Here is a 16,380-nt window from a genome sequence, read left to right as displayed (position 1 = left end):
TAACCAGAAAAAAGAAGCAAAACTTGCTTAGGTTGATATGAAGTAGCTTTCCTTCATTTGAATATAGCCAATGAGCATGAGTGTTTAGAGAGCCAATCAGTTGTCATCTTGTTTTGTCAATGAGCCAATAAGGTCACAGTAGGATTCAGCTATTGATGTCATGTATTGGAGCTGAGAGGAGGACATTTGTCAGTGTGTTATGTGATTGCTATCAAGTTGGTTGTTTTTTTTTTTTTTTCGTTTCTTTCATTTAGTTCTTTCTAAATGAAAGAACTAAACATTCTTTCATTTAGTGAGCTTGTAAAACGTATATAACTAAATTTAAAGAAATGGCACAAAGAGTTGAGTTGACTGGTCACCCAGAAAGTGATGTAAAAAGTACTATTAAATGGACAAGGCTACAGTTATGAAGAAATTAGAAGACAAATTGGTGGAAACTTAACCAAAGGTGGCATTTCTAAATTTTTGAAGAGGTATAAGGAGACTCAGTCACTACAAAACCAGACTGGTAAAGGCAGGAAAAGGTGCATAACAGCAAGTGATGATAGAAGAATTGAGAGACTGTGCCTATGTGACAGAAGAAAATCATCTGGGTGTATACAAGATGAAATGGCGCAATACAATGTGAAGTTGAGTGCAAGAACTGTTCAGTGCAGACTGCAGGAATTTGGTCTAAATGCTAGAATTCCACAAAAAAGACCATTTTTTATCTCTCAAACAAAGGTTGAAAAGATTAAACTGGGCTGAAACCCATGTTAACTGGACAGCAAAACAATGGGACAGTGTTATTTGAAGTGATGAGACCAAAATCTCCCTGTTTGGTAGTGATGGCATAAAATACATAAGGAGAAGAATCGGAGAAGATTTGCATCCCGATTGCATTACACCTACCGTGAAACATCCACTTAGTGTTATGATCTGGGGTTGTGTGACATCAAAAGGAAGGTGTTCCACACGTGATCTTTTCTAAGACAAAGCATTTATGTTTCAATAGAATTCAGCTCCATGTCATGTTGCTGTTGTGTGCAAAAGGTTGTTTCAAGATAATCATATTCCACTGCTGGAATGGCCCAGGAATAGCCCAGATAACCCAATCGAAAATCTATGGAGCCGACTAAAGAAACTTGTTAGTCAGAAGCAACCCACCAATAAAACCCAATTAATAGAATTGGGTTTTATTGGTTTCACATTATAACAACTGCAGAAGTAAAAATCTTGGTTCACTCCATGGGAAGGCGTTGTAAGGCCATAATTAACGCTAAAGGTTACCCAACTAAGTATTAACTCACATTGTGAGAATTTTTGTATATCTCATTTTTTTTATGTTTCACTTTTCTTCTTTATAACTGCTGTTCCAATAAAAAATCCTTCATAAAAGTTATTGCATTACATTCTTGATTAAATTATCTTTCCATTGATATATAATTTTATGATATTACACCAAAAAAAAATGCTGTTATGAGCCATCAAACCTCAAAAATACACTTTTTTCCAAAAGGTTTGCACAATTTTGGCTACTAGTGCATATGATTTTAAAATAAAATATATTGGTGTTACCATTGCTTTTGTTTGAAAAATAGTTTTCTCTTTCTATTTTGAAAAATAGGAATTAAAACAGGAACTGGTACAAAAAAAAAAAAGTTGCAATTTTAACCTTTTTTTTTTTTTTCTTTCTTTTTTTTAAGCAAAGATCTTCCTACTGCTGTTTTAGGTCCAGATCGTATTTCTCGAGCTGCTGAAGCTATAATCCGAATTGAGCAATTGCAAGAAGAAATTGAAAGAGAACTTCAGAGGCTGTTGTTGTATGCTAAACAAAAAGCTAGTTCCAATCTCCATAGTTCCATTAATATACTTAGCAGTAAGGTAACTAATTTCCAAAAGCTCAAATAATACACAGATATCCTAGAGCAGTAGTTCTTAACCTTTTCGAAGTCACAGAACACTTTTGATTATGAGAAAAAGTTGGGGAACACCAAAAGCATTAGGGTCATAAAATTATCAATAAAAATACTTGCCTTTTAAAAAATGGAACTTATTTTAATGCGATACTTGAGCTTTTCTAGAGCTTGAATTCGGCTTGGACAAAAATCCAAAATTCCTCAATAACATGTAGCTACCCTCATTTCTTTATTTATGTTAGTAAGTCTTTCACGCTTTTTACTTTTTATATTGGTTAATATTGAGAAACTGAACTCACAGAGATATGATGTTGAAAACTGTAACAAAAGTTTCCGTGCTCTTGTGGAGAGAGCTGGGAATTCAGGCTTAGACAATAATCCAAAATTCTTCAAGAGTTATTTCAGAGAATTTCATTTTTAGAGTACGATCCTTTTACAAGGTAACTAATTTTTCTTCTTCTTGTAACGAAAATTCACGACTCGATTTGTTAATTTTGCCAAATGGATTTCGTATCCAGTCATAATTGTGTGTATTTAGGGAAGGAAAGTAACTTGAAATGTTTTCTTCCAATATTGTTAAATGTTCTGTTATAACGGAAATAATTCCCTCAACATTTTTATTATGGAGCGAAGGAAACTTATCTACTGTATTTTTTTCTGATATGCAGTTTTTCCAAAGAGATACTTTTTTCTAAAAAGCTGACAATTTGACAGTGGATGTCAAAACATTTTCATTTTTCCCTTGGATACTTGTATTAATGCTATTTAAGTAATTAAAAATATGAGCTAAATATGCCATTTTACCACACCAAATATCATTTTGAAAAAAGGCCAATAATACATTCTTAAGTTCTAAAATTTGGAATAGCACTTTACTCCTGGATAACCATCTTATTTCAGTGTGCAAAAGCAAAAATTCGTACTTGGCTTCCATAGATATGCAAAGTCTTTAAAAAAGGCGTGTTTTTAAAGTTGACTTGATGTAATTTACCATATTTACAACTTGGTCTTGTACAGGTTTTAATATTGTGGTAATGTTTTTGAAACTAGGGATTCTCTGTGCAAAAATCAGTGCATAGATATAATATTTTGGTTTATTTTCTTTGCAAGAGGAACAAATCCTTTAATAGAGCCTACCATTGATGGAGCACCATCCATACAAATTCCTACATACTGCTCCCATGAAATTTAAAAATTTTTTAAATATTATGTAATAGAGTCTAAAATGTCCCTCTTGCAAACAGATGACCTATGAACAATATTCTATTGATTTAGAAGTCAACACGCATAGCAGTCTTCAGTTGTTAGGATCAGAGTAGCCAATTACACACTCAGAAATGTGTCATGTGACATCCTTCACCGGCGGAACACTTGTAACCAGCTCGTGGAACACAAGTGTTCCGGGGAACACTGGTTAAGAACCACTGTCCTAGAGGATGTAAAAAAAAATATATATATACATCTTGACTAAATTTTGGTTTTTGTTTATAGTACTTATATTTTACGTCCTAGAGAAAATATAAAACTACAAAACAGTATATAGTATGTGGAACTAAGTCAGCATGGCACCTACCTCTAGCTGCATAATTTAAGTTTACTATTCAGATTCAGTGCGTTGTTTGGTTGTGCTTGTGGTAGTTAAGTTCCATATTCTACTTACACAATGGAACATGACAAGAAATAAATAAAAGGTAGTAATAGTAGTCCTTTCCTTCATGCTTACACGGTGATCGGAATACATCATGAAAATGATGGGAACAACTACCATGTTAGAATAAAACTTTAGTTTAAATTAAACCAAAATAAACACTCGACATTTCGATCTTCACATTAAGGTCAACATCTGGAGTATATACATATATGCAGAGAAACAAGCTACACTGCAATCTACATGGTATGCTAAGAACTATTAAAACTATTGGCCTGACCTCTGGTGGAAAAAAAAAAAAAACTGGATGTACAATCCCTATCTGAAAAAAAAAAAAAGGACACAATAAATTTAACAATTTTGGTGAAGCAGGCTTCTCAGATCATGCTCTTAACACCTACACCAAATTGATTGGAAAAGTACTTGTTCTTTACATCATACAAAAACTGGTATGAATGGAAATTTAAAGAAGTCTGTGAAATTTTGATTAACTACCCTAATCTTAGCAATAATGGTGGCATAAAAATCCCAAGAATTTGGATGGCACACATTCAGCCCACTTAGTTTTCCAGCAATCCCTGACTTTAGGACTATAAGGAATTTTTCAGCTTTTATTGGCCATTATCCATACTAATTTTCTGTAATTTATGTATACTTATATAAGTAATTTTGTGTGTGTGAGTGAGTAAACATGTTGCTCTCCAGCTTAATTTAATTTTGTAACCTAATAGATAATAATAACAACAGGACTCTAGCTTTGATGTAGAAATCGGTTGTTTTTTTTTCACCAGAGGTCAGGCCAGTAGTTTTAATAGTTGATCAGTAATTTAAGCATACCATGTAGATTGTAGTGTAGCTTGTTTTTTTGTATATGTGTGATGATGACCCTAATGTGAAGGTCAAAATGTTGAGTATGTATTTTGGTTTATATTAAACTAAAGTTTTACTCTAACGTGGTATTTGTGTCCATAATTTTCATGATGTAATAGTATTAGTAGTACCAAACAAATATGTCAAATTGCTAACTCACAGAACCTACTACTCATGTTCAGCTTTCATTCCATCTACCCTGGTTCTGTGGAACATCCCCCCCCCCCCCCCCATGACATATTTTCCAAAAACTACAGCTTCCAGATCATCAAAAAAAGATATTTTTCTCTTGACTCCTGCCCACACATGGTACTCCTTTGCTATAAAATTTGCAGCCTTTATGTGTGTGGGGAGGGGGGGGAGAGGGAGTGAGTGATATATAGGTATTAGTGAGACTTGGTTGACTGAGGATGATATAATCATTCATATAGGATGCAAAGGATATAATGTCTTCAGAGAGGACAGAGGGAATAGGATGGGAAAGAGGGAATAAGGTGATGTAGCCATAGGAATATAATGTAAGGGATATTGTATTTTCAGAGAGAACAGAATGGTGGAGGAGGGGGTTTTGGCAATGATAGCAGAAGAACTGAAGCCAAAAAGGGAAGAAGTCCATCAGGAGGACAGGATGCAGAGGGATGTTCTATGAGACTATCTGGTGTGAGATAGAGGCCAACAAGATGAAATATATAATGAAATACATTGGTTCACGAACATCTTTTTGCTAAACAATGAGCCTAACACCATTATTGTAATGGACAAATGCACCTTACCATTCTGTCTGACTGGAAAATGCCATCTCATGCTACATGCAAAAAGGACATTCAGAAGTGGCTGAAGCAAAAAGGAATCGGTTTTACTTCTGATATAGTGAAAAACAGAACTATTGAACTTGGTGGCAAATGTCAAGAGTCAGTTTCAAAAATATCGCATTGACAGTATTGTTGAACAGAAAGGACACACACATAGTTATTCATCTTCCACCATACCATTGCGAACTGAACCCCATAGAACTCATCTATGTACAAATTAAGGGACATGTTGCAGCTAAAAATATGACTTTCAAAATTTCAGATGTTGAAAGACTTGTCATGGAAGGTTTCCAAAAAGTACTGAATGCACATGGAAAAGTTGCATAATCCATGTTATTGAAGAAGAAAAAAAAATTCTGGTCCTTAATGGAAAGATAGATGAGATGGTAGAAAACATGTGTTTCACAGTAGATGACAGCTCTGAATCTTTATTTAGTGAAGATGCACGATCTGATAATACTATGCACAGCCTGAGATAAGAGTGTTTATGTATATATTATTGTAATAAAATGTCATATTCGGAAATGTGCGTTGTGACGAGTGAAGTTCACTTCATAACATAAACAATCACTGCTTATCTTAAGCCGGTTTGTAATAAACTATTTGACATCTACTTTGTTACAGCCTATCAGTTAATTCCAGAAAATCCAAAGGCACACAGTCATATAGAGTCATCTTGGCCCTGCAATTTCATATTAGCAATCACAATGTAATGTTGTATGTAGAATGGTGTGATTCGGGCAATGATGGCTTTTAGGGGATTTTCTAAGCATTTGCTTAGTTACAAACACGATGTGCTTCGCTGTTACTATGGCAACAGCAAACTAATATCCCTCTACCTTCGGAAACAGTACAGCCTGTAGTATATTTCTTTACTTCCAAGAAAACCTGAAAAAGAGTATAGGTGGTGATAGTGGAATGCCAAATATGATGTTGACTAATGGAGGAAAAAGGGTTGAAGAATTGGAGGTGCTTAGGATATTGCAGAACTTTAATGGAAACATGCCCATTGGATTTGATGACATATCAGTCTGTGTATTATGAGAATGTGCAAGGGAATTAGCACCTCTTCCTGTGGCCAAACTACTTAATATAGACCTCTGTACTGGGAAGATGCCATTGGAGTGGAAAAAAGGGTAAAATAGTTTCACTGCATAAAAGACATTCCAGAATAGAAGTTGCAGTTAACTAGCCAATCAATATTCCATGAGTGTAGTTAAGGTATTTGAGAAATTGGTAAAAGAAAAAATTCAGGATTGGGGTGGATAGGAATATGCAATGCACCCATTCAGTAATGAGACAACAATTATTATATCACAACAAAGAACTAAAATTTGAAATTGTCAATTACACAGATTAAAAATAATCTCCCTCCAACTCCACACAGCATTTACAGTGAAGATGTTTGAAGGCACAATGGAAGTCGTGAATGGAAACCTCCTTCAGTGTCTGGGTCACACTGCATTAGATGTCCTCAGTGTCACTGAAGTGCTCCCCCCCCCCCCTTTCAAGGCACATTTCATACCTGGGAAGAGGAAAGAGACTGCGGGAGCCAAATCTGGTGAATTTGGGGGGGGGGGGGGGGATGTTCGATTTCAGAGATCAACTTTGAAGCCAGAAACTGCTTCAAACAATGCACTTGTTCGCAGGCAGTGAACAGGTGCGTTGTTGCAACAGAAACCAATTGTTGTTGTGGAACAGTTCTTTCCTAACACATTACTCCTGAATAATGCTGACCGTTCCCTGAGGTGCCCTCAGGAACAATTTTGCTGTGGATAATTCCAGCCACGTCGAAAAAAAACAATGACCATTGTCTTGACACATGATTTTTGCAACCTGACTTTCTTCCTCCAGGGAGATGTTCCACTCCATTCCATGCTCTGATATTTCATTTCTGAATCAAACTGAAAACACCAACTTTCATCACCAGTGACAATTCTTTGCAACACATCACGATATTGATCAACTGCATAGATGAAATTTTGACAACCTGCAACCCAGTGCTCTCTCTGTTCGTGTGTCAACGTGCGTGGCATCTTGAACAAATCTTCCTCTTGTGCAAATCTCTTTCTAAGATTAATATGCCCATTTCCTTATCGATATCAAGCTGTACAATGAGTAGTCTAGCGATTATATGCTGTCATAGACAACAATTTCCTTAGCTTTCTCCACATTTTCATTTGTCCCTGCAGAAACTGACTGTCCACAGCATCATTCATCCTCCAGGCACTCCCTCCCTTCTTTAAATGTTGAAAACCAGCAGAACATCTGTGCACAGCTCAGACAGTCATCACTGTAAACTTTTTTTAGATCTTCTGTAGCAATTTTTCCTAATGTATAGGAAAATTGTTGTTGTATAAGACATTTTATCACAGCTCTTTGCACCATGACTCAACTTCTGACATGCTCCACTCACACACTCTTACTTCAACAGTTATCATACGTAAACCACTGCATCACCTTACTTCAAAGTTGCACCTGTGATTACAACACACTCTAGCGGTCAAAACTATAAACACATTTGCTACTTTTATTCAAACAGCTGTCCTGTAAAAAATCAATCTCGTTACTTAACTGGTGCACTGTGTATGATACCTTATAAAGAACAACATGGTTTTGTGAAAGGTAGATCTTGCCTTGGAAATTTTCTTCCTTTTTATAATAAAGGACAATGGGATTGAATAACGGAAATATCTGGTCAGGGATACTGCTGAACTTTGCAAAAGCATTTGAGAAGATTCTACATGGAACTCCTTTGTATAAGACATAAATTGGAGCAAGTGGGAATGGATATGAATCTGGTGGTTTGGATTCAAGGGTGGGCAATAAACAGATATCAAAAAGTAGTTTATGGAGGAGCTGAATCCAGAAGACTAGTGGTATACCAGAGGGCTCAGCTTGGATCTCCATTGTTTATTTTGTACATCAGTGATATAGGAACTGATCTGATGGGAAATATTCAGTTGTTTGTTGGTGATACAAAACTGGGAAGAATGATAGTTAATGGAGTGATGTAGAGATGACTTATATAGACTAGCAGTATGGGCAAAGATAAATGGCTGGCAGTTTAGCATATCCAAGTGTATGATGCTTCTTCCCAAAGTGCATCACCATATTATATTATTATTATTCACAAACTGTGTTCTATATTGATGGAACTGAGCTACAGGAAACTGATGACACCAGGGATTTGGTGGTGATTATGAACAGAATATTGAAGTTTAAAGGGCATATTGCAAAAACAGCACATCAGATTATGTTGTAGTTGAAGAACACACTAACAAGATCAGATAGAAAAGTTGTTTTTACCCTATATACTGCTTTAATAAGATCACATCTGGTATATCTGGTTTCCTGGATTCCATGGGGGATGAAGAAGAGGAGACTTTTTTTGTAAATTGGTAAGTGATAGTAATATGGAGGATATTATGGATCCAGCCATTTTATCAGCAAATATAAAAAGAAACTTAAGAAATTTTAGAATATTTACCAGAGCTTAAGTGAATGTAACTGTTGACATTGGAGTTGTCCTGGTATGTACTACATAAAAGGCACGACAGGCTTCTGTCCAGGAGCCTATATATATATTCATCTTTTAGATAAGAACCAACCAGTTCGTAACAGCTTTCAGTCCAGTAAAACCTAATTTTAGCACTCATAAAAGACATATATTGTCTTCTAGGCTGAGCTTGTCTCTTTTAAGTAGCGCATACTAAGGCAACTCTGATGCCAAAATTTATATTCTCATAAGGTAAATTTTCAAAACTTTCTTAAGTTTCTTTTTATATTTGGCTATAAAATATGGCTGAATCCATTTTATTTGCATTATCATTATCACACTATTAAGTAAATATTATTTTTAATTCATTTACTTCATAGTGTGATAATGATAATGTGATAAGTAAAGTATATACTTAATTTATGTAGGTAAATTAAGTGATACATTAAGTACATAACACACAGTTTATTAAGCATAAATTTATTGTACAAGTATATAAAGATATGTAAATGTATATGATAATTTTTACTAAAAAATTTGTATAGATATGAAAAAACATTTTATGTAACAAATATCTTAACGGGGTGCTTAAGGGTCAAAGCTGTATAACTGAGAGGAGACCTCCACATAGCCTTTAAAGGAATGCGGAGAACCGACCAGGGCTTCTGACCTAATGTCCAATCCTCACCTTCTCGTGGTGCACCCTGTTGGGTATCTACTTTGATACTGAACGAACGAGGATGGGCTGGCAATTTGGGATTTAGCCGACCAAATTGTATTCTTATTGGTTAAACCAAAATAAAAAATGATGGTACAACATGACAAAATTTCATGCCGGCTGGGGCGTCGCCCGGTTAAACAAGGCCCCCGTTGTTTTCGCCAGGGAACCAGGGCGAACAGCGAAAAGTCAGCTACTGGAACAAATCTGAAAACAAACCCCAACTCAACATCACCAGAGTTAAAGATCGGTACTATCAACGTAAGAAGCCTGAATGGCAAAGAAATGGAGCTAGCTGAGGAATTAGATAAGTACCAGATCGACATAATAGGGGTGACTGAAACAAAAAAGACCAAAACGGGTGAGATCTTTCTGAGCAATAAATACAAAATGTTATATTCAGGCAATAACAATCAAGGAAAAGAAGGAGTAGCCATAGTATTCAACACAAAATATGAGGCTAATCTTCTTGAATGGCAGTCAGTCTCAAGTAGAGTAATGTGGGCAAATATGAGAATGGGGAACTGGACAATGAGACTTATTTGTGCCTATGGTCCCACAGAAGGTTCTACTAAGGTAGAAGTGGAGAAATTTTTTGAGGCTTTAGAAAAAGCAACTGACACAATGAAAAAGGAAAAGTTGGTCCTTGTTGGGGATCTAAATAGCACAGTAGGAAATGATTGTGAGACATATAAAAATATTTTGGGAAAATTTGGAGAAAAGAGCAAAGCTAATAATAATGGCAAATATCTGTTATTGGATTTCTGCTCAGGACATGGACTGGCTATTACTAACACCATTTTCCAACATACAAATGCGCACAAATTCATATGGAGAGAAGAGGCTAGGAATAAGAAAAGTCTCATTGACTATGTTATTGTTGATAGTGATGTTTTCTCCCTGGTGCAGGACACCAGAGTGTACAGAGGATTTGAAATGGGAAGCGATCACTATTTAGTCTTGAGCAGGATAAAATTGAATTTCATATTGAAAAGAATAACATGTAAGAAAGTTTTAAAGTGAATAAAAGTTGAGCAGCTCTCAGATGTGAACTGTAGACTAAAATACAGAAAGATTATTGAAAAGAAAATGAAAGAGTTCGAGAACTGGAATCAAACCTTGGAGATTCATTGGTAAACTCTGAAGAAAACATTGATTGATTCTGCCAGAGAGGCATGTGGTGAGGTTGTGTGCAAGGATAAAAAAATCAGAACTCCCTGGTGGACACAGGAAGTTAAAGAGGCAGTGAAGGAAAAGAAGAAAGCATATCAAAAGTTCCTGGCAAATAAGTCAGCTTTTACTCTTACAGAATACAGAGACAAATGTAAGAAAGCTAAACAGTGTGTAAAACTAGCTAAACAAAACTCATGGGAGGACTTTGGCAAGAATATAGAAAATAAATATCAAGAAGGTGGCAAAATATTCTGGAGGTTGTTGAAGAAGCTTAGGAATGGAGGAAAGAGTGCTGTAAAAGGAATTAGAGATGATAAAGGTGAAATGAAAACAGGAGAAAAGATATCCTTGAAGTATGGAGTAATTACTTTGAAAAACTGCTAAATGAAACAAGCAGTGATGACAGCACGGTGATAAAAAACACTGACCAGGCATGCAGTCAGGAATACATATCCATACTTGAAGTAGAAAAAGCCATCAAAGGCTTGAAATGTGGAAAGGCAGCAGGAGTAGATGATATTCGACCAGAAATGCTGAAGTATGGTGGTATAAGAGTCTTACAGTGGCTGCACTGCATAGTTCAGAAAGCCTGGACAGAGGGACGAATTCCCGATGATTGGAGTAGAGCTCTCATAGTACCCATATATAAAAAGGGAAATAAAACTGAATGTGAGAATTACAGAGGTATTTCCCTACTGAGTGTTCCTGGCAAGATCTATGCAAGTATACTTGAGAAACGGTTGAGAAGAATTGTGGAAGAAAAGCTTGGTGAAGAACAAGCTGGATTCAGGCCAAATAGAGGCTGTCAGGATCAGATCTTCACTTTACGACAAATAGTCGAGAAAGCATGGGAATATAACAAAGATCTGTATTTAAGTTTTGTCGATTTGGAAAAGGCATATGACAAGGTGCCAAGAGAGAAGCTATTCAATACGCTGCAGTTATATGGTGTCAATGGGGCATTATATCAAGCAATACTTAGTCTTTATTTGAGTTGTGAGTCAGCAGTTAGAATTGAAGGAAGTACAGGAAGATGGTTTAATGTTAAATCTGGTGTGAGACAAGGATGTACATTATCCCCTCTGTTATTCATTATCTATATGGATCACATTATGAAGGAATGTGGTATTAAACCTGATATCAAAATTGGAGATGTTAATGTCAGCTCTTTGCTTTATGCGGATGATGTTATACTTCTAAATAAATCCGCTACAAGTCTGCAAGATTCTCTGACTAAATTGAATAGCTGTTGTAATAGATATGGTATGAAGGTCAGCAATAAAAAGACAAAGACAATGAAAATAGGCAGAATCATTGAAAATGTCAACTGTGTTGTGAATGGAGAGCCTGTGGAACAAGTAAAACATTTCAGCTACTTAGGCACAATTTTTACTGAAGATGGTAAACTAAATATAGAAATAGACAACAGAATCAGCAAAGCTGGTATGGTGGGAAGTCAATTGAATAAATTCATATGGAATAAGAAAGAAATTAGTCGGAACACTAAATTAGCTGTATACAAGACTGTGTTCAAACCAATTTTAACTTATGGATCTGAGAGCTGGGTCAGAAGTAAAACACTTGACCAAAGACTAGAGACCGCAGATATGAGAGTCCTGAGAAAGATTAGAGGCGTGAACAGATGGCATCAATGGCAATATCATATTAAAAATGTGGATATTAGGAAAGAACTTGACATTGTCAGCATCCAGGAATGCGTTAGCAGAGCTAATCTCAGATGGTATGGTCACTTAAATAGAATGGGAGAGGAAAGATTAGCAAAACAAGTGTTCTCTGCCAGGTTGGCAGGAAAACGACCCAGAGGAAGACCAAGATATAGGTGGATTGATACGGTACAAAGTGCCTTAGACGATAGAAATATAAGATCTGATAATGTTGGAGTCTTGACAAGTAACAGACTGATTTGGAGGAAAATTGTAGATAGGAAGTTAGTAATGATGTAATTTTTTCATGTAGTACTGTCATATCCTGTACACCCCTTGAGGGTACATGGCAGGAATTTGATGATGATGATGAAATATCTTAACAATAGATGTAGTGAAATATGTAAATTTCATTAAATAACTTAGCTTATTTGCAAACTAGGTAAAAATTTCAAAATTTCTAAATATACTGTAGCATCGATGTCACACATCGCTGTCAATAAAGGTGCCACTATGCTGTACCATTCGGGGAGGGGGGGGAAGCACTGGGTGTAGAAGATCCAGAATTGAGTGACAAAGATTGTGGAAGTTGTATGGAATAGATTGAAGATGCCAAGGTCTGTGGGCTTCAAAATACTAGTGAATAAGCAAAATAGAGGAGACATGATAGAAGCATATAAGATATTAAAAGGATTGACACAGAAGTCTTTTTTTTTTTCTTTTTTTTTTCCAGTATATAGCTGGAAGGAAGATAACATGAAATCATTCCTATATATTGTGTTAGCAATGGTGTTGGGACTAGATTTTTTGATTGGAAGGTGGTGAATAGGTAAAATTGGTTGCAAGTACTTTGTCAGTGAATGAATTTAAGGAGAGATATGATACATTTAGTGAATGATGTGTCTTCCACAATGATTCTTTTGAGTCCATGGCGATTCCTGTATAATAATAATAATAGCATCACAATCTGAAAAAGCCAGTAGCATGATTTTGGTTTTGGTATATATGTGTGTTGTATGCTTTTTGTCTAGTTGTAGAGTATAAATGATACTTCTACTTGATAACCATTGCTTGGTTGTTTTGGGATAATGCTCATATAACTTTTGTCTCATCAGTTCACATTATTATTATTATTATTATTATTATTATTATTACACCCTCCGTGAAGTTGACAGACTCATCGTGGGAGGTTCATTCAACTGACAACATATTTATTATACAGAATTTTAAAGTCCTTAACATTCCTTGCATTAACAACACATTCTGGTAATGCATTCCATTCACTGACAATTCTCCATGTAAAAAAATCTACTCCCCACACCCTTCTTCACCACACTTTTACATAACTTCTAGGAATGACCTCTGGTTCTTTCCCTCTCTCACCTTCTGCTCTGGATTAATCTGATAAGGTCCTCTCACTAACTTAAACAACTGTACCATATCACCTCTCTTCCTCCTATCCACCAAACTCTGCAATCCACATCTCTTCAGCCTCTCTCCATAGCCAGCATTCCAAACTCCTGATATTTTCTTAGTCACTTGTCTCTGAACCCTCCAATGTTTCCACATCACATTGAAAACAGATGACTAGATCTGAGCACAATAGTCCAAGTGTGGTCTGACCAGTGCCTTATACAGTGGCACAACCACTTCCTTATCCTTGAAGGTTAGAGTATTTCTTATCATAGCACTATGATGTGCAACCTTTGCAACACTAGCAATATGCCCTCTAAACTTCAGTTTACTGTCAGTCATCACCCCAATTCTCTAATCTTATCCACTTCCTGCAGTATGGCACTGTTGATATAGTACATAACTTTATATTTCTGCACTCCAAAATGCAACACCTTGCTCTTATTGATATTAAAACTACAACTCCACTCTTTTGTCCAAGTAAAAAAGTCTATTCAAATCTTCCTGAAGGGATTCAGCATCAGCAGCATTACTTATAATTCTTCCCAATTTTGCATCATCAGCAAATAACTGAAGATCCCCAGTCAGTCCACATCATATATCGTTTACAAAGAAGTTAAACAGCAGCGGGCTTAAGAACAGAACCCTGGGGCATGCCACTGGTTACTCTTCTTTTTTTTTTGAGAGACTGCTTCATCATACACAACCTGCTGGTAACGTTCAGAGAGCCAGTTTCTGCTCCATCTAGCCAATATACTACTGATTCCCATCCTTTTCAGCTCGTACACCAACTTATCATGTGGTAATCTATCAAACTCATTTGCAAAGTCTAAGAATATCACTGTATAATGGTTTTGAAAAGATTTTTTTTTATGATACATACTCATATTAAAAGCCATTGCAGATGATTTTCTTAACAGTACAAACTTCTGCTGAAACTTGATATACGAGGGTGGTCTGAAAAGTTCTCTGCCTAACAATGAAAAAATGAATTTTTAATTTCAAAATTATTTTTATTTTTCAACATAATCTCCTTAAGACTAATACATTTATTCCAGCGATGCTCCAGCATCATTATCCTGTCCCTATAGTGGTTATCAGTAAGATCTGCAAAATACCCCTCTACAGCTGCAATCACTTCTTGATTCGAAGAAAAATGCTGACCAGCAAGGAAGAGTTTTAGTTTTGGGAAGAGATAGAAGTCAAAGGGAGCCAAATCTGGGGAATATGGTGGATGTTCCATCAATTCATACTGCAGATCCCTTAATTTTCCTATTGCCAAAACACCTTTGTGGGCAGGTGCATTGTCCTGATGAAAGATGATTTGTTTCTTCTGCAAACTGGGTCTTTTCTCAAGAATTTTTTTATCTAGTTTTGGTTAAAAGATTAGAGTAATATTACCCAGTTATTGTTTTACTCTTTTCAGGATAATTAATAAATAAAATGCCTTTAGCATCCCAAAACACCGATGTCATGACCTTTCTTGCTGATGGAACCGACTTTATCTTCTTTGGCGCTGAACAACCAGCTTCTGTCCACTGTTTTGACTGCTGTTTGGATTCTGGTGTGTAATGTGAATCCAAGTCTCATCCATAGTAATAAATTGATGCACAAAATCAGTTTTATTCTTGTTTAAACGCTCCAAGCACTGTTCAGAGATTTTCATTCGAGTGTGTTTTTGATCTGCTGTGAGCAACCGTGGCACCCATCTTGCACAAAACTTTTTCATTTGCAATTCTTCATGCAAAATATATTGTACACATTCTTTTGAAATGCCTATAGTCTCAGCAATTTCGTGCACTTTGACTCGCCGGTCATCCAATACCATATCATGATCAATAATTTTTGGTGTTACACTTTTTGGACATCCTTCACGTGGATCATCTTCAAGGCTGGTATGGCCACGTTTAAACTCGGTAGCCCATTTCTTAATTGTCAAAAACGAAGGAGAAGCGTGCCATAAACTTTTATGAACTAAAAGGTGGGGGACATAGGCGCTGGGGGGGGGACCCCCTTTCGAGTCATCAGAATTCAAGGAGAACCGGCCTACCAGTCCAGAACTTGGGGGGGGGGGGGCACCGTAGGCATGGTGGGGAAGCCCCCTATTATAGACTATATATTGCTCTGTATAATGCTCCATTTACCTCATACAACTGTAGTGTTTTATAAAGTTTTTCCCTGGGTGCCTTATTTTGTTTCTTTTCCAGATCTACAAAATCAGTACAGATACTTATATTCCACTGTTTTTCTCAACTATTTGTCATCAAGTGAAAATCTTGACAATCTCTATTTAGCCTGAGCCCAAATTATTGTTCTTCAAGTTTCTCTTTCACAATTTTTCTCAGCCTCTTATCAAGTATTGTTCTATAAATCTTATCTGAAACACTTAGAGAGATTCTTCTGTAATTCTCATTCAGTTTTATTCTCTTTTTTTATAGATGAGAACTATGAGAGCTCTACTCCAATCATCTGGAATTTGGCCTACTAAGCAGGCTCTTTGAATTATGAAGTGCAAAACTTTTATGCCTCCATATCTGAGCATTTCTGTCAAATATCATTTACTCCAGCTGCCTTTCTACATTTCTAGTTTATAATTGTTTTTTTTCTACCTTAAATGTTGATACTTACTCCTGTTTGCATTCCTCTTGAAAATTTTCTCCTGCTGATCTTTCACTGATTGTTTCA

At 36.1% G+C, this 16,380-nt stretch overlaps 1 protein-coding gene across 4 annotated transcripts in view; it reads left to right on the top strand.

Annotated features, from left to right (window-relative positions):
- The window catches only part of LOC150107404 (inositol polyphosphate-4-phosphatase type I A), a 484,038-nt gene that overhangs the window by 348,122 nt on the left and 119,536 nt on the right, over window positions 1-16,380 (top strand). For all 4 annotated transcript variants that reach the window (XM_090391868.1, XM_090391866.1, XM_090391867.1 and 1 more), the window contains exon 15: window positions 1,686-1,863. In XM_090391868.1, coding sequence (XP_090247994.1) covers window positions 1,686-1,863 — 178 coding nt within the window. The remainder of the gene's footprint in view (window positions 1-1,685; window positions 1,864-16,380) is intronic.

The sequence above is a fragment of the Typopeltis vanoorti genome, chromosome 4, assembly GCF_054136105.1.
Source record: "Typopeltis vanoorti isolate ZY-2024b chromosome 4, IOZ_Tvanoo_1.0, whole genome shotgun sequence".
Classification (NCBI taxonomy): domain Eukaryota; kingdom Metazoa; phylum Arthropoda; class Arachnida; order Uropygi; family Thelyphonidae; genus Typopeltis; species Typopeltis vanoorti.
Note: the sequence above shows the minus strand (reverse complement) of the source record. Positions and strands in the feature narration are given on the sequence as shown.